Genomic DNA, 18,770 nt, shown 5'->3' with positions numbered 1-18,770 from the left:
TTCCCTTTCACTGTGCGTACGATGGCTCCATCTCTCTTCTCGGGCGATTTCTATTTCTAAACCCCAATTCTATCTGCAAGATGGATCTTCCTCATCTCTAGTCATACAAACCCTAAAATCGAAACCTTTCTTACTCCTTAACAACCTTTTTCATTTGCAATTTCTTTTTTCAAAATATTCTAACTGGTTAAGTCGATTGGGTTTGGGGCTTTCTTTCTAGTTGCAGGAAAGAACGATACAAGCTTCTTCTGTAACCCATGGCGGAGCACTTTCTCACTGATTTAGTGAGATAACAAGGTACGCATCGTTACTTATAATTTTTCGTTTGTCTTCATTTGTCTTCATTTGCAGTAAGTTAGATCTGTGTTGCTTTTTGGTTTTAGGAAAATGAGTGTTTGTTGTTATTTGTTTTCAGCAATGACATTTTTTTATGATTATTTAACAATCGATATAGCAAAGTTGCTTACCCTTTTTTTTATTTCATGCGTGTTGGGCTTAAAGGAAACCAGAATCAAATTCAGTTGCTTCACATCAGGAGGTCAATGTGTGCTTCACATTTTTTGTTTATAATCCAATCCTGGACAATTCAAGTATTATATCATTAATTTATTAGATGCATTGCGTATATCTATGTTAAATTTGTTAGGTTAATTTTGATGATCAATTGGACAGATGGCAATGGGAAGATAAGGAATTTTCATCAGGCTTGATTACTGTTGAAAGCTGTTTTGTGGTGAGTGACAAGGCTTAGACCTCTTGTTTGATACAATTTCTTACTTTCTGCCTCCTCTAAATAACAGAGGTTAAACTGTTTAGTGAAACACTTTACCAAAAAAAAAGGAAAACACTTTTTATTAATGAAACTATTAATGAAAAAATTCATTGTAATCATGTTCGGATTTGGGCATGACATAGTAACTAGTTTCACTCGAAGATGAAAACTCTAAGCACTAAAAGCCTATTCTCTACAGATTTCCTGGATTTTTGTGGTTTTCCTTGCACATTTTTGTTTTGCAGTTGTTGTTTCAATAAGTAGTCATTGTTTTGGTTGGTGTTTTAGTAGTTAAAAGTTGTTTGACTTTAGACCAAGTGCCTCTAAGGCAGTACATTTCCTAAATTTGTGAGTATATCTCTACATAGTAATTTGTATCAATAGGATAATGGCAAATAATCTCCAAGTCTTTGAAGAATTTCCTACTTTATCAATGATCTCCTTTCGCAAAGCTGAATCCATAGAAGCCTTCATGGTGTAAGGTCTATTATGGAAAATCTGAACTTAGAATCAGAAGGAAATGAGATACTATCAATGCCATTAAGTGTTTGTAAAATGCGAGGGAGTTTAGTAACTCCAGCATCAACAAGTCCCTTAACACCATCTCTTGTGTCATCAAAAACCTCAAGTTCACTTGTCCGACAATTTTGATTTGATCATTGGCTCCATTTTCTTAGTCTAACTGTAAATTTCTCTTGAGGCTCAATGTTAGGCAGTGTTAAATAAGATGCAAGCTTGTGTATTTATCAACATAATAAATTTGAATGCTTGCTTTAATTAGAATATGTTTGATCTAGCATTAGGGGGGCCAAAATGGCCAGAAGTTCAATGGTCGGTTCGGCTAAACAAGATCATCTAATTTTAAGTTACCATCATATTTGTCGAAGCAATTTCATATTTTCAGATGCAATGGTTCTATTGAAACATGTTTCCATGTATGTTATCCCTAGCATTTTTTCTTCCTCCATTGCCTCAACATATTCATATTCGGTTCAGAAATGTGATATTACTTGCTGCAGTTAATATTATTTGCTTATTCTCGTGTCTAACACTGTCTTACCCATCAATTTGGGTATTTGAAACAATTTATTAGAACATGCTTTTCATTGCTGTTGTAATTATTTTTCTGCATAAAATTCTTAAGCTCGTTTTGGACCAACTTATTGTTGAAAGAAAGTGGTGTTTTAGAGAAGCTAAGCTGGCTTACCTTTTTGAATTATTCATAGAACACTTAATGGCATCATAAATTAATACCTAAGAGGGACTTATCATTGAGGATAAGAGCTGAATTATTCTTTATCATGTTTCTTATACCTTATGAGAATCTTCTCTAGGTTGAAGTTCTTAAGCTTCATGAAAGCTATTAATTTTATCTAGGAATGGCTAACCATTATATCTGTCATCATACTTGGAAATGATTACTATGATAAATTATGTGCTTAAGCAAATATTAGAACACTGTACCTTCTGGTGAAGATACACGTGCTAGATTTCCATCAGGGGAACCCCATTTAGCAAGACCTTTTCTTTGAGAGGATCGTAAAACCTTTATATTAAGTTTGCTATAGTCGTGTACAAGATATAAACAAGTAATTCAATAGATAAATACACATGTGATTAATTAGTTTCAGGGAAAATAGGAAAGGTAGAAAAGATGGAAAATTAGCAATTAATATTACCTTACCACCTCCACTTGGGCCAACAAGAGAAAAATTCGAACCAGGGTTCAGTGCTCTTACTTTTTATATAGTCATTCATGTAAACTTCATATAGTGTTTTTTTTTGTTAATTATCACATTTGTAAGTATGCATTTGGGATGAGTTAACTCCGAACATAGCCGTCTATATTCTGATGTAGGAAGAGGTATTTCTTAATTTGCAGGAGGTTTAGATTTGAATTTCCTTAAAAGCATATACTCAGTTTCAAATAAAGAAAATTTCAAGCTTTGATATAATAAGTTCTAATGTAAATAAATTTAAAAATAGAAAATTATATGTAAAAGACCACAATATAACTATTTGAAAATCAAGATGCATGCATGTGCTGAAATATAGCTATTGTCTAAAATCATATTTATATATAAATTGGAAATTAAGAAATATAAAAAAATGGAGAAAATGAGTGATGAGTATATTAATTTGAAGACTTATCTGTTCAACCAAACTGAAAGTAACTTGAGTTTAATCATTATCCACTTGGCCATGATTTTACTTTGCTTAGTTTACATTCATAATAACTTTAAATATTCATTTACCTTTTCGATGAACATTTTAAGATTGATATGACTCAAATCTTATTTAACAAACCCCATAATTTAGGATCTTTTTTAACGGTGATATGTAAAAATATGAGGGGTCCATATCGTGTTCATGAGTTGTATGTACTTCCTTTACCTCTGTTTAGCGTTAGATGTAAATTGTTTGATGATATAGTGAAGTTCTAAACATTCATGATTTTCACCAAAAGTACAAACATTCATCAACTGTACAAATTTACTTGTATCTTCTTCCCAACTTTTATCAATCATGTCATATGATTCTTTCAAAACTCTTACTTCTTCAGCTAAACCTTGCACTAATTCCACCACAGGAACATTAGTCCTGTTCAGAAACTGAACTAATGCTCTATGTTTATGCTCTTCCATTAGCTTGACTAGATTTTCGCCGTAATGGTAAGGCCCGAATGAGACTATGTTTAGTTCTATAAATTTTATTTGTTTCTAATATTTCAAGAAATGAATTAATGTCTTTCCCATTGAAGTACTGTTTTTAGTGTGTACTTGTGAATATTGTTCAAAAAAAAGTTTATTCTTTGATTGTAAATAATAAAAGAACAACATAATCTTCACTGCAACTTAAAGGGAAAAAATTAGTAAAAATGCTTTCCTTGCAACAAGAAAATGCAGCAGTAAATTAGTTCTCTAATTTATAACTTCTTTTATATGTGACTTCAAGTTTATTAATTTGCTTATTTTCATATGAAGTCTTGTATTAGTTTGTACTTTTGGTGATAATCATGAGTGCACATAATAATCATTTTAAATATTCATGTACCTTTTAGATGGACATGTTAAGCTTGAATGTTTGTTAGTTAATTAGTGGAATGATATATGAATAATTCAAAGTTTATTTTACGTTGGAGTGTTTGGAGCTGTACTAGAAAGTCGTATTCCCTTCTACTCTTGCAAATGAGTTTTCCTGATAGATCATGGATGTATCGGAGGTTAGAAGATCGTACATTGAACATGGAATTTGTTCATGGAATAGAACACTTTATAAGTCGTGCCATTCTGCACCCTGCATCTATGAATGGACCAGACGAGATAAGGTGCCCTTGCAAGAAGTGTGAAAATCGAGCTTTTAGAAAGTTGAATGAAGTCAAGTTGCATTTGGTCATGAAAGGATTTATGTCCAACTATCATGTATGGGATAGGCATGGGGAAACGTATACTAGTAGTAGCTCCATGTATGTTGAGGATCAAGTTCAGTTGACCGAACATTATAATAGTGAGCCAATAAGCCCGTTAAGGCAAATGGTTTTTGATGTTGCTGGACCCGAGTTTCCTAATCCAATTGTGGAACAGGAACCAAATGCAGAGGCGAAGAAATTCTTTGACATGTTAAGTGCTTGTGATGAAGAATTATGGCCTGGTTGTGAGAAGCATTCTGTTTTGTCTGCAATTGCTCGTTTGTTGAACATAAAATCAGAGAATCATCTATCAGAGATGTGTTTTGATACCTTCGTTGAATTTCTGAAGGAGGCTTTACCAGCAGATAACAAAATGCCTGACAATTTTTACGAGACTAAAAAATTGATTCAAGGTCTCGGGTTACCTGTGGAGAAAATAAATTGTTGTGTTCAAGGTTGTATGTTGTTTTGGGAGGGGGAAAGTGAGTTGACTTCTTGCAAAATATGTGGTCAAGCAAGGTTTAAAAAGAAGCGTGGCCCAGAAAAACAGAAGCTCGTCCCAATTAAGAGGATGTATTACTTTCCTTTAAGCCCGAGGTTGAAAAGATTATACGCTTCGAAAGCCACTGCTTGCCATATGAGATGGCATGATAAGCATCAATGTGAAAATGGAGAAATGTGCCATCCTTGTGATGCTGAAGCATGGAGGCACTTTAGTGACACACACTTGTCATTTGCAGAGGAACCTCGTAATGTCAGGTTAGGAATGTGTACAGATGGATTCCAACCTTTTGGTCAAACAGGGAAGCAGTATTCTTGTTGGCCAATTATTCTCACACCATACAATTTACCGCCGTGGATGTGCATGAAAGAGCCTTACATGTTTCTTACTGCCTTTGTACCTGGTCCAACCAGTCCTAAGCAACGATTAGATGTGTTCCTACAACCCCTAGTCAAAGAATTGAAACACCTTTGGGATGTCGGTGTTGAATCATATGATGTTTCATTGAAGCAAAACTTTCAACTAAAAGCAGCCTTGATGTGGACCATTAATGATTTTCCTGCTTATGCAATGTTGTCAGGTTGGAGTACACATGGAAAGACAGCATGTCCATATTGTATGGAACATAGTCAAGCATTTCAATTGAAGAATGGGGGTAAGCCATCATGGTTCGATAGTCATAGGAAATTCCTACCTCATGATCATCCATATAGACATAACAAGAACAAGTTTTTGAAAAATAGGGTTGAGATGGGACCTCCCCCACCCATGAAAAGTGGAAGTGAAGTTTTGAATGAACTAACTATGTTAGGATTTATGAAAGTTACTGAATCACAATCTGATTTGGTAAATGAACGATCAGGTGCTCATGTTGGTTGGAAAAAGCGTAGCATATTGTGGGATTTGCCGTATTGGGAAACAAACCTTGTTCGTCATAACCTGGATGTGATGCATATAGAGAAGAATGTTTTCGAAAATGTCTTCAACACAGTATTAAACATTGTTGGTAAGACTAAAGACAATGCGAAGGCTCGGGAAGATATGAGTTCCTTATGTAAAAGGCCAGAGCTGAGAAAAGATCCGCATACTGGAAAATACCCAAAAGCGTGTTATACGTTGGATCGAAATCAAAAACAAGTATTGTGTGAATGGGTCAAGTCATTGAAATTTCTAGATGGCTATGTTTCGAATTTAGCGAGGTGTGTTGATGACAGAAAATATAGATTGTTTGGGATGAAGAGTCATGACTGTCATGTTTTTATGCAACGTTTACTACCAATTGCATTTCGTCAACTACTTCCAAATAAGGTGTGGGAATATATTACAGAATTGAGTCTCTTTTTTAAAAGCATAACAGCATCTGTCATAACTGTTGAGGATATGGAACAACTTGAAAAAGAAATTCCGATCATTCTATGCAAATTGGAGACTATATTCCCACCAGGCTTTTTTGATTCGATGGAGCATCTTCCTATTCACTTGCCATATGAGGCAAAAGTTGCTGGTCCTGTTCAATTTAGATGGATGTATCCTTTCGAGAGGTAACTTTTTTATACCTCTTTTTATACCTCTTTTTATCCTATATATATATATATATATATATATATATATATATATATATATATATATATTTATAGAGAGAGAGAGAGAGAGTAATGTGGTAAAAATCCTAACACTACTTTCTTTTATTGTGTGGAATAAGATATCTTCGTCATTTGAAGATGAATGTAAAGAATAAAGCAAGAGTCGAGGGCTCCATTTGTAATGCTTACTTAGTTGAAGAAGTATCGACCTTTTGTTCTCATTACTTTGAGCCACATGTTTATACTCGTGCTAGAAAATTACCCCGAAATGATGATGGGGGAGATGTGCATTCTTTTGAAGGGAATCTTTCGATATTTACTCATCCAGGACGATTATTTGGGAATCGAAAGGTTAGATGGTTGACTGATAAGGAATTAAAAGCAGCTCATACATATGTTCTGTTGAACTGTGATGAAGTCCAACCGTTTATCAAGTATGTAGATTACAATCCATCTTTAGATAAAATGTATTTCTACTACTATAGTAATTGTCAAAAATTTAGTAATTGAGGTTGTAATCCACCGTAGGGAATATATGAGTTACTTGGAAGAAATTTCTCCTAGTCTAACAGAGGTTGAACTTCATTTGGAAGTTGAAAAACATTTTCCGACATGGTTCCTACACTATGTACGTATTGCATTGAATTTTTAGTACGAGTTGTATATTCATAAAATTTGAATTAGATTCATAGATTGATTTTCTGCTATGCATATAGGTGAGGAAGGATGGGTTTCAAAATCAAGTGTTACATGACTTAGCACATGGACCACTAAAACGGGTGAAGTGTTATCCCGTATATTTTACAAATGGATACAAATTTCACACGAAATCTCATAGTGGAAATAAGGCAACATCAAACAGTGGAGTGTGCATTGTAGGGCCTGATATTGATTATTATGGGGTTATAGATGAGATAATTGAGATCGAGTTTCATGCATTGCCGCTGAAGAAGACTGTGTTATTCAAGTGTGACTGGTTCGATCCGTCTGAAAGTGTTGGGACAAGGGTTCACAAGAAATACAAATTAGTTGACATTAATCAACGAAGAAGATTCAACAAGTTTGAACCGTTTGTTTTAGATATGCAAGCAACACAAGTATATTACATGTCATATCCCAGTTTGAAGCGAGATACAATTGATTGGTTGGCCGTGTGTAAGGTAAAGGCAAAAGGTGTTTTTAAAGTTGATGCCTTACAAGAAGAAGAATTCCAAGTTCCTTTTGTAAACAACAATCAAACGATGGATGAACTTGTTGATCTTTCCGATCCAAATCATGAACTTGAGGACTTACCATATGATGATGAAGCATTTGATTTAGACGAACCCGAATTTGAAACAGATGACGAAGAACACAATGAGGAAGAGGATGACATTGAGGAAGATGAAGACATTGAGGAAGAAGAAGACGTTTAGAAGATAATAATTAGAAGTCATGTATAAACTTATATATTTCGTTCCAAGGATTATTATTGGAATTTGTAGACATATATAATTTTTGTACACTTATTAATTTTGTTTAAATACTTATGATTGTAATTTTTAGTCATATCGATGATTGCCTTTTGTTAATTTTTATTATCTATGTTACTAATATGCTTGTTTTTATATCAGGTTTACTATGTCAGGAGGTAAAAGACCAGCTCCATCACCAATTCTTCGTGGTAGGAAGAGGTTTCAACTTCCTAAATGGATCATTAGTGACCTAAGTCAGTTGCAAACACCTAGTTCTACAATAAGTGGAGTGGGAGATGCCACCATGGAGGATGGTTCGAGCCATAATTCTGATTCTCTAGTTACATCACAGACTACATCGAATGTAGTAGATCAAACTGCATCACATACTATAATTGATGAAGCAAGTCCAGTTGCATCACAGACTACATTGGATGCAGCAAATCCACCTACATTGCAGCCAACAGTGGGTGAAGTAGATCCGACATGTACACTAGATCCACCAGTGCGGGCAACACCTCCACCTACACGGGTAGCACCCCTACCATCATGGGTAGCACCTCTACCAGTGCGTCCAACACCTCCACCAACACAAGCAACACCTCCACCAACAGAGGCAACACCTCCACCAACACAGGCAGCACCTCCACCAGTGCGTCCAACATGTTCACCTGCATCATCTTCCGCTGCCACAGATTCTCCAACAAGCTATGGTGATGATGGATCCTTAAAAATATGGGTCGAGGGAAAGATGTAAGTGAATATCCTAATAATTCTCCAGTTTCTTTATATAGTTGAAGTGAGTAACAAATTGATTGACACTTTCTTTATATCAGTTTATGTCCTCAAAGTTGTGTAACGAGGAAATTGACTGACATTTTCAAGTTGAACACTGATATCACTGGATACCGACTTAAAGGTGTATCAAAAGAAACAAGAACCTTTTATTGGAGGGAATTTATGGTAACATTTTATATTAATTTTGTTATGTTATTATAATTATGTTTTTATTATTATAATTTTGTTCTTATAGTTCTGTATTGGAGTTGCCACTGCTGTAAATGAACTTTGTGGATATTAACTTCGCTTTTGTTTTGTTTTGCAGAAAAGGTGCCATTGGGAGGAAGCCATAGACCAATTAGTGAAGGCTGCTTATCCACGCCTATTGAGCAAGGCATATAGTCAATTTTTGCATGGATTGCGAAAAAAACGTAAGGCTAATCAGTTTATATTAGTTAATAATGAATATACAAACATTTTTGTTCTCTTAACATAGTGATTCTAATTTTATAAAGCACGCCCACCATTCATGCCTGAGGAAGTTTATAACGCTTGGGATGCATATTGGGACTCACCTGAGGGAAAGAGGAGATCATGGCTTGGTCAACTTAGTCGACATTGTGGAGTGGAAAATGGACCCATGTCATGTCATACCGGTGGATCATTATCGATGCTCGAGATTCGTGACCTGCTGGTAAGTAGTTAATAATCTTGTGATATTGACATTCAAGTTAATAATCTTCCTATTTTATGACAATTGTATCTGGCAGTCCCGTGAATTAGGCCGACATGTGGATCCGTATACTCTTTTTGTGTACACTCATACACGAAACCATGATGGAGTAACATTTGTTGATGAGCGATCTCGTAGAATAAATGTAAGTTCTTACACTTATTCATTGTTTATATGGTTATGGTGCATATAATTTGGAATGATTGGTTTAAACAATATTTATAGGAGAGAGTTTCTGCAACGCGAGAGAGGATGCAACAAGTGGAGGGTGAGGTTGTTGACTAGTATAGAGTTTATTATGAATCTGTTGGAGGATTCAATAATGGATCTAGATTGTACGGGCTTCGAGAGGGATCTGGATTTTACGCTCAGTCAAGGGCTACAACAAGTGTACCATCCTCTTCTGTTTCACCTGTACTTCAGATGCCACAAATGACTGAAGAAGTCCAACAAATGCAGCGTGACATTCGAACTCTTATGGATTATCGGCAATTGGACCAGTCGCGTGTGGATGGTATTGAATCTCATCTTGAAAGGGTGCTAGGAGATATTGCAAACCTGAGAGCTGAGATTGAGATACTGCACATAGACATCATGTCAGTCAATGCATCAAATCGTCACCCACCAGCTCCATAGGGTCAGGTACTTACCGTTTGATGTCGGTTTTGAATGTCTTTTCTCTATTTTGGTTCTCTATTTGCTGTGATTTTGCATGTCTTTTCTCTATTCTGGTTTGGCATATCTTTTGTCTATTCTGTTTTTTTAAAGAGGGCATGAAATATATTCTAGAAAGAAAGAGATAATTCTCTATTTTCTATACATTATGTTCTATTATATCAAAATAATAATATAGGTTATCCTTAGGAAATATGAACCTTTTGTTTTCGGATGATTTTTCATCCTTAATGAAACTCTCAATCAATTTCAGCATTTTGCAAAATGGAAAAGAATGTATGACAATTAGCAACTAATATAGCAGCATATAATTGCACCTTATCTGCAATAAATTCAACTACATGAAAACATAGCAGACACAATGAAATGATATACTGTTATCTTGCTTCAATTGCTTTAACATTTAATTAAATAGGTCTTTCAATTCCTTTTAGTTTTCAAATTGCTTATCTTTGTTTTAGTCTTGATTTAATATTATGCTACATAGAGATTTTATGAAAGGATAATGTCTTTTCTCTGTTCTTAGAAATGTGGTTTGGTGACTATCTCAATAAAGCCTGTTCTTTATGTCCAATTTGGTTTACCAATTAGAGATTTGTCTTTTTACAGTTTTCACCAATTATAGAACTGGTTTGGCAATAAATTTTCTTTCATCATCCATCTTTATGTGCAATTTGTCTTTGTCAATGCTTATCACGGTTTGTTGAATAAACGACCTTGTATGTTCTAGCTACTTCGGATTAGTGTCTATATTTCGTGTCGTGTTTGTAAGTCAAATGTTGCTTTACTATGTTAATGGTAATTTTACATGTGTTATTTTACAGGTAGCTTTTTACGCTAATATGAAGAAGCGCCATCAAATTATATCAACATATTTTGATAGTTGATGCATGGTGCAATATTTTTTGGTTAGGATCTCAACCTTTTAGGTTATTTTGGCGCATGGTCCACATTTTAGCCATTTTGCATAGAATCTAATACTTTTTAGATTATTATAGATCTTATTAATTTGATTACTGTTGTAAACAAGTATTTTTGGATTTATACTTATTAATATATCTGATTGTAGTTTGTATTAATTATGTGCATATTCTTTTTTTGTGTTTATCAGTATTAATTATAATAACCTGAATAACGGTTTTGATATTCATAAAATCAATTGTTGTTAACCAATATTTGTAATAACCTGAATAATTATGAAATGCAGTTTACTGACGAAAATTCGTCGGAAATAAAAATGCTGACGGAAAAAGCGTTAATGAAAATGTTAGACAATTTTGATGATTTAAACGTTAACAAATTCCGTCAGTAAAGACGTTGGTATAAGCGTCAGAATCTTTTGACGGTTTTAACGTCAATAAAAACGTCAGAACAATCTGACGGAATAAATCTGTAGAAAGAAAACGTTAAAACATTCTGACGGACAAAATCCGTCAAAAACCGTCAAAAGCATATTTCGTCAATATTCCGTCAAAAATTATTACCCACGCATGTATTACTGACGGATTTTGTTCCGTCAGCATTCCGTCAAGATAGTGATTTACTGACGGAATTCCAGTGTTTGCTGATGGAATTTTCCGTCAGTAAACAGATATTTTCTTGTAGTGGTTAAACGCCCTGCAAATGAGAGAGAGCTACCTTTCCACTTACTAAATTGAGAGAGAAATTTGTCTGCAAGACTGCTGAGTAACAAGCTCTTGGAGCTCCTTTAAATAGAGGGAATCCTAAGTAACTGAAGGGGAGAGACTCCAAACGGATGCCAAGATAGTGAGCAAGACGAACCCTCCTCGGAGGACTCACTTGAGAACCAAAAAAGACAGCAGATTTGTCCCAACTAACCTGCTGACCAGAGATCTGTCCATATAGCATGAAGAAATTCTTGAGAGCATGCAAATTGCTCAAGGATGCCACTCCAAAAATGAGCATGTCATCAGCAAAAAGAAGGTGAGAGGGAAAAGAATTTCCACCAGAATAATACGTAGAAGAATAAATACCATTCCTCACCATCTTGGCAAGCCAACGAGAGAAAAAGTCATCAGCAATGTCTAACCCCTATGGAACAAGAAAACTAACCCTTTGGAGAACCGTTAATCATCACAGAAATACAAGCAGAAGCCAGAATGTTTAGGATTCAATCTCTGAAAGTGAGAGAAAAACCAAAAGAGTCCAATACAGCCAAGAGAAAGTTCCAATCTAAAGTATCAAAAGCCTTACGAATATCAACTTTTAAGGCCATGTGACCACCAAAATGTTTTCTGTCAAGCATATTAATTTCCTCAGAAGATAAGGCAATCCACTAGTGAATGCTTCTACCTTTAAGGAAACCATACTGGTTGGAAGAGACAATCCTTGCTGCAATAACTGCAAGTCGATCTGCAAGAATTTTTTAGATGATTTTGAAACTAAAGGTACTCATTACAATTGGACGAAAATTCTCTATTCTGTCAGCTTCAGCAACTTTAGGAATTAGAGCTATAATACTAGAGTTTAAGCCAGGCAGGATGCAACCATGATCAAAGAAAGCCTGAACCATGTTGCAAACATCCTCCCCTATAATATCCCAAAAGAAATGATAAAAAGTTCCCCCAAAACCATCAGGACCAGGTGCACTGTCAGGATCCATGGAAATGACCGTATCTTTAATAACTTCAATGGAAGGATTAGAAATTAATTCTTCATTCTCTAAGGAAGTTACTAAGTTGGGAATTACCTCATTAATTGAAGAAAGGTCAATATGCTCCCTAGAACTACGAAAAATATTAGAGAAATACTCAATAACATGATCAGCTAATCTTACAGTGTCAGAAATGGGACCCCATCGCCGATTCTTAAATGATGAACGCCAGCCCAAGTCTTTCTAACTTTAACAGACCTTTGGAAAAAATTAGTGTTCATATCCCCCTCTTTAAGCCACTTAACACGACTTTGCTCTCTGTACATCATCTCCTACAGAAGAAGTTGAAAATCCAGGTTGGAGCAGGCGACGTAAGCAGCACTACTCAGCTCCGGAGAATCTCATTGCTCTAAAATTTGCTTTTGAATATCGGCAAGATGAACTTCTGCCAGAGGGATATTAGAATCAATTCTACCAAACACATTTTTATTCCAATCCCTGAGAATAGGCCTAAGAGTGAGATAATAGTTGTGCAGGAGGGAGAGAGGTGTGGGATGTTGTCCAGTGATTAGCAATTACCCCCTTTAAAGAATCATTATTGGTCCACATGGCATGGAATCTGAACCTAGCAATCCTTGGTTCCCCAAATCTGCATTGAAGGAGCATCGGAAAATGATCAGAACTATACCTTGCCAAAGACGTGCAAGAGATAGAGTCCCAAGAATCTAAAAAGCCCTCGGACACCAAAGCTCTATCCAGACGACATTCAACATGAGCCGCCCCATGCCGACCATTGGACCAAATAAACCTCTGACCCAAAGTATCAATATCAATAAGATCACAATCATGAATAAAATTCCTAAATTCCCTGCAGGATCCAGCAGCAGGAGGAGAACCAAGTTTCTCATGAGAGCCCATAATAGCATCACTACAAGAAAAAGAGCTTTTAATGATCAAAATTTAATGTGGGTTGAAAATACACTCATTAAAAATATGTTTTCAAAACATTTAATGAGTGGATAAAGACAATGCTACTATTATTGACTAAAATATGCCTTTTCTCAATTTCACTAAAAATTTCCACTCATTATTTCCTCCTTTTCACCTTTACTTTTACCGCCCTTAACTTCCCCCAAAATTTACCCAATTTTTCAAGGGTTACAATTTAGGGTTCCCCCCAATTTTTCACTTTAGTTAAAAATCCCAGACCTTGATAGTCATCCATTGCTTCACCTAATAGAGCCCTTCACACCATCAGCAAGAGTCTGACCCAGCTCCTCCCCTGCAACGGCTTCTGCCATTCACCACCGTAGTCATCCACTCCCCTTAATCGTCGATCTACTTCCAATTTCTTTCTATCCTACATTTTCTTTCTCCTCTACCTTTTTAGATCTGGCCATTGAACCTACATTTCTCGAACCAACCCTTTCTTTCTCCTCTACCTTTTTAGATGAGGGTTTATAAATCACTTCGACTTTAATGGAAGAATCTCCAATTGAAAGTTTTCTCCTCAGCCGTGTGTCCTCTAGTACTTCTATTGTGCTGCTCTGTGCACCACCGCTGCTCAGGTACCTTTTAGGCTTTAGAATCTGTAAAAAAAGTTGATGCTCGATATGTTTTACTATTTGTATTGATTTAATAGTTTGATTGAATGGTTTTTGAGTTGGATTTTATTTAGTTGTAGTTTAAGAGTCTAAGAGTTCAAAGATTTTGCTGTTACAAAACTCGTATATTTCACCTTGATGACACCAACTCAACTTATAAGGCTGTAAAATCCTCATAATTTTTTTTTGTTACATAAAATCCTGTTAACTAACTGTGGTAAACATGCATATTATCAATGACACTGGCTCGAATCATTTAAGGTCAAGTTTTTTATTTTTTTTTGTATGAGCAACATGATGCTAAACATGACATTTGTGACAAAAACTTCAAAATCTTTAAAGTGAAAAGTCCAATCTTTGAAAATGAACATTTGTGAAAAATTGCAGGATATGCTAGAGAATTAGAGAATAAGAGTAAGTGATCCTCGGGAGAGCTTATCTGTGTTCATTTCGATCCAACACCAAGATTTTCGTGACTATTTTACAGCTACATTAAAAGCTAAAAGAATTCCCGCATCATTGGTGTCAGATCATGATCTGTTCTTCTGGTTGATGCCTCGTAAAGTTGCAGTATGGATATATTTGCTTGTAAGTGAATTATGCTAAAGATAATCTTTCTCTGACTCATGTTTGTCATGCTGACTTACTAATCTAATGTCACAATTGTCTATTGACTTTGCTCAATCATATTATCTTAGTTTCAAATTAGGAATGTGCTCTTATCTTCATAATAATGATATATTATTTAATTTCAGAACAGGCAAACAACTATTGTTTTGCCTAATTGCTGTTAGAATAACTCATACTCTCCTCTGTTTTCAAGTTTCAAAATTCTGGTTGTAGAAGACTCAAAATTGTTCAAGAACTATTTGAAATTGATTACTATAGATGTATGCTCTCTTTCACTATCACTTATGCAGGCTCTGTGGTGGAAAATGTGGAATTTATCCAACACTTAAGGTATAGTTATCGTAGATATAGGGGGGAGGCTTAACAACAGGCTCTTAAGTTGCTTTGTTTAAATATTTATTTCTATTGTACTTACAATTCTTATATGTTTGAAATTTGATCCTTCAAATGCAATACCTTAGGCTAGCTATCAATGGATTTTTTCTTCACTATTTTGCTCATGTTAGCACGATGCTTATTTGTACGAAAGTATCTTAGGATAATAATGATGAAAATTATTAAATTTGCAAGTGTGTGAAAATTAGTATAAGCAGCATGCTTAAGCATTTGAAAACATGAATATTACTGCCTTCACAACTATTTTGTGATCTCACATGCCCCTCTTCTCCTAAGAGATTCCATTCAGCCATTGCAGGTGAGGTCTGTGTGGATCTGAGGGGATGTCTCTTTGCCAAGATATGTTCACGATCCTTAATTCAATTGCTGCTTCATCAATGGCATGTGTTTCAGTTTGTTGTTGTGATTCATACTATTTTGCTTCTGGGAATGATAGGATGTGCTATTCTTGTTTTAACCATTGTCTTAACTTAAAGATTTTGTACTGGAAAAATTTGGCATGGATGATTGGGTTTTTATCAGTTGTCAGGCTGAACAGTTCTTGTTCAGAGTGGGGTTCAATTTCTACTTCATCAATGATATGTAATGTAATGACATGTAATGTAATTGTTCTGTCTGCTGGATCTTTTCATGCTGACAGTCAAGTCATGCTTTCATGACATGCCACAAGTGTGTGCTTGGATGAAATAGCTCAATTTGGTTGAAGTGATTTAGTGTTATGTTCCTATGATGATTATATTAAAAACCCTCAAGAATATTGGTCTAATCTTTATTTTGTATAATTTTGTGGATGTCACTTTTATTGCACCATCAAAGGTCAATCTGATAAATTCCTGTAGTTTCCAACTGCCTAAACGATTTACTGCATATGATTTGGACATGCATTTTAAGGTCATCTTCTGTAAAATTTATGAGAGAAAGTAAACTAGTTATCAATGCCCTGTTGTTTGCTGGTACATGCTTGGAGATCAGGCTCGTAGCAGTTAAATTACATATCTCCCCCCAAATCCAGAAGTGAAACTAGTCGATATCAGATCAAAACTCATGTATTCCGTGAATGGTTTCATGGAATGAATATATTATGTTTTGCTTAACATTGAGTAGTTTGATTATGTGATAACCATGAGCGCTACATGATCATTTTTGCATTTTCACTTGTGACTCACTCATTGCGTGCAAGCATTGTCTTCATTGCGTGATCACTGTCTTACTGTTGCTGCCTGCCATTTTTAAATAACATGCAACTAGGAACATCCTAAAGCATTTGTTCCATGGCTTTGCTTTATTGAAAATCTGGTGATGGATTTTTATTATGGCTTGGCTTCAGATGAGATGGTCATGGTCCAAGTATTAGAACCACAACTTGAATGTGCTAATTCTCTACTTTGTAGTTCAACTTTTTTGGTTCTTCTTTCATTTTTGGTTCTTGACACAATTGGTCATACATTTAGTCAGAAGTACCACAATAGAGTTGTTCAAGTAAGATATCCATCTCTCTTAGTTTACTTACCTAGGCCTTTGTACTTGTCCGGAACTTTGTAGATGTACGTTAGCCTCCTCAACTTGCTTACAATATTGACCTCTAAACTTGTTTAAAGTGACCAATAACCTTTCAAAGTTGTTAGAATGATCTATTAGCCCCTAAACTTTGTTAAAGCGATGCATTTTAAGTTGTCAAGATATCTCTTGTTTTGCCAAGTGTATTTAGGGGGCTAACGAGACATTTTCAACAAGTTCAGGAGCTAATGAGATATCTCCAAAGTTCAAGAGGCTAATCGGATAACCTGGACAAGTACAAGGCGCCCATGATGTATTAATCCCTTGCTTTTATTTGAAATTAGACATGTTAGTATGTGCCAATTTCATTTCCATTTTATTTTTATTGACTGCAGCATGAAGCTGGCCATTGATTGATTGCCTATTTGATGGGAATTCTTCCAAAGGGGTATACATTATCTAGTTTTGAAGCTTTACAGAAAGAAGGATCTTTTAATGTTCAAGGAGGAACAGCCTTCGTGGACTTTGAGTTTCTTGAAGAAGTAAGTTGTGACCCACTCCACCTTTTCCTTTAATCTGAACTTGTTAATGTTTGACAATGGTGGAATTCTACCATGAATCTAGGCATTTGATATTTTGTAGCTAAATAAAGCAACTTAGCTTGCTGCTTTATGTTGTATAGATTGTTATGAGCTTAACTTGTTAATTATTGGTGTTTCTTCTTTCATGTATTATTCTATAATTAAGGATCCATGATAATTAATTGATAATATTGCGTTCAACTTGTAGTTTTGCAAATCCTCCTAATCTCTTGGCGCTGATGATTTCTTTGAACCCTTAGATATGTTACTAAAATTATGATTTGTTTGGTGGTGGGTACGTTAGTATGGGTTGTGTTCATGATGATGATAACTCTGCTGAAATTGAAGCAAAAGCTGCAGCAAATAAAATATTTCAGAATTTTGCTAAGCAGTGGTCTTGTAACTCCTAATTTCTTTCCTATTTATTATCTTAGATCAGGCTTCAATTGCGTGCTTAGTTTATAATTTCTACTTGCAATGATAGCTTATGGTGCATATTTGCAATATGTTGATATTGGCAATTATGTAACATGTTCTTTCTCTTGAGCATATCTCTTCAACTTCTAGTTTAATTGGTCAACCTTGGTAGACTGTCAAATTTCTGGTGGTTTTTAATTAACAAATATGGTCTTAAGATTTTTTTTCGGATTGCAGGATTTGAAGTTGATGTAAGCATGTCACATTCAATTTCTCACATCATGACCGACTTTAGGGGAACTTTTAGGTAAGTTAAATTCCATATTTGTTTGGATATATGAGAGTTGCTCTTGTAGGTGTTATTCTTGTTCCCTGTACATTTTAGTTAAGCATCAAACTTAATAATGATAGGTGCAAGTTCTAGCTTCATGCTCATCTGCTTGCATAAAGGCAAGTCAGTGTTTCCCCAAGCTCTTAATTGTGTAAGTCTCTGTTCTGAATTGTCATACATTGATTCAGATACTCAAATAAGAACTTATCTAATAGTGGTAAGGCATACATATTAAGTATAACGTGATTTTATCTGTTCTATGTATTATTTGGTGCAAATCCATTATATTTTCAATAAAAATTGTTTTCAACTATGGGCTTTGCGTTTCTTCCTGTCAATCCAGTGTAAGGAGGCTATGCAGGCTGTCATGTGTCAATAAATATTAGAAAAAACTGAAAAATAAACAATGTGTGTTGCGTATTTGCAAGTAGATAATAATGCAATACTTTGAACGAAAGGTAATTGATTGCCTTGTGTTTAATTCAAGATTATGTAATGGGTTGCATATTTTTCTTTTCTTTTTTGTTTTAATAGGCATCAAGTATTTACAGATAAATCAGCTGATGGAAAGTATGCAATCCTTGAAGGATTGGAAAAGACAGTAGCAATGTTTCCGCATGCATAACTTTGGACTTGCAATTATTTTGAAAGATTATACATTAGTTTCTATAGTGTAAAGATTATTACACCTTGGATCTTTGTTCTGTCTTATTATTAATTACATGATTTGTTTTGGAATTGGTTATTTATGTGCTTTAATTATAAGTTTGACGTTATTCTAATTTACATAAT

At 35.0% G+C, this 18,770-nt stretch overlaps 1 protein-coding gene and 1 long non-coding RNA gene across 8 annotated transcripts; both read left to right on the top strand.

The window, feature by feature from the left end:
* Nucleotides 1–10,903, top strand: LOC136201063 (uncharacterized). 4 transcript variants are annotated; one of them, XM_065991623.1, is made up of 10 exons: nt 1–297; nt 502–544; nt 673–733; nt 7,880–8,473; nt 8,557–8,683; nt 8,826–8,931; nt 9,016–9,194; nt 9,271–9,378; nt 9,459–9,875; nt 10,733–10,903. In XM_065991623.1, the coding sequence occupies exons 4-9, from the start codon at nt 7,887–7,889 to the stop codon at nt 9,516–9,518; spliced, it is 1,167 nt and encodes a 388-aa protein (XP_065847695.1). In that variant the 5' UTR covers nt 1–297; nt 502–544; nt 673–733; nt 7,880–7,886; the 3' UTR covers nt 9,519–9,875; nt 10,733–10,903. The 4 variants fall into 4 exon arrangements, with proteins under 4 accessions (XP_065847695.1, XP_065847694.1, XP_065847693.1 ...); XM_065991622.1 differs by having other exon boundaries at nt 502–590; nt 9,459–9,870; XM_065991621.1 differs by having other exon boundaries at nt 502–590.
* Nucleotides 10,904–13,742: 2,839 nt separating this feature from the next.
* Nucleotides 13,743–18,696, top strand: LOC136200694 (uncharacterized). 4 transcript variants are annotated; one of them, XR_010673450.1, is made up of 6 exons: nt 13,743–14,090; nt 14,514–14,714; nt 15,442–16,631; nt 17,045–17,191; nt 17,885–18,129; nt 18,513–18,696. It is a non-coding gene; the product is annotated as an uncharacterized lncRNA (long non-coding RNA). The 4 variants fall into 4 exon arrangements; XR_010673449.1 differs by having other exon boundaries at nt 15,442–16,962; XR_010673448.1 differs by having other exon boundaries at nt 15,442–17,191; nt 17,885–17,954; nt 18,059–18,129; nt 18,513–18,695.
* The last annotated feature ends 74 nt before the right edge of the window (nt 18,697–18,770 follow it).

Source organism: Euphorbia lathyris, chromosome 7 (genome assembly GCF_963576675.1).
Source record: "Euphorbia lathyris chromosome 7, ddEupLath1.1, whole genome shotgun sequence".
Taxonomy (NCBI): domain Eukaryota; kingdom Viridiplantae; phylum Streptophyta; class Magnoliopsida; order Malpighiales; family Euphorbiaceae; genus Euphorbia; species Euphorbia lathyris.
Note: the sequence above shows the minus strand (reverse complement) of the source record. Positions and strands in the feature narration are given on the sequence as shown.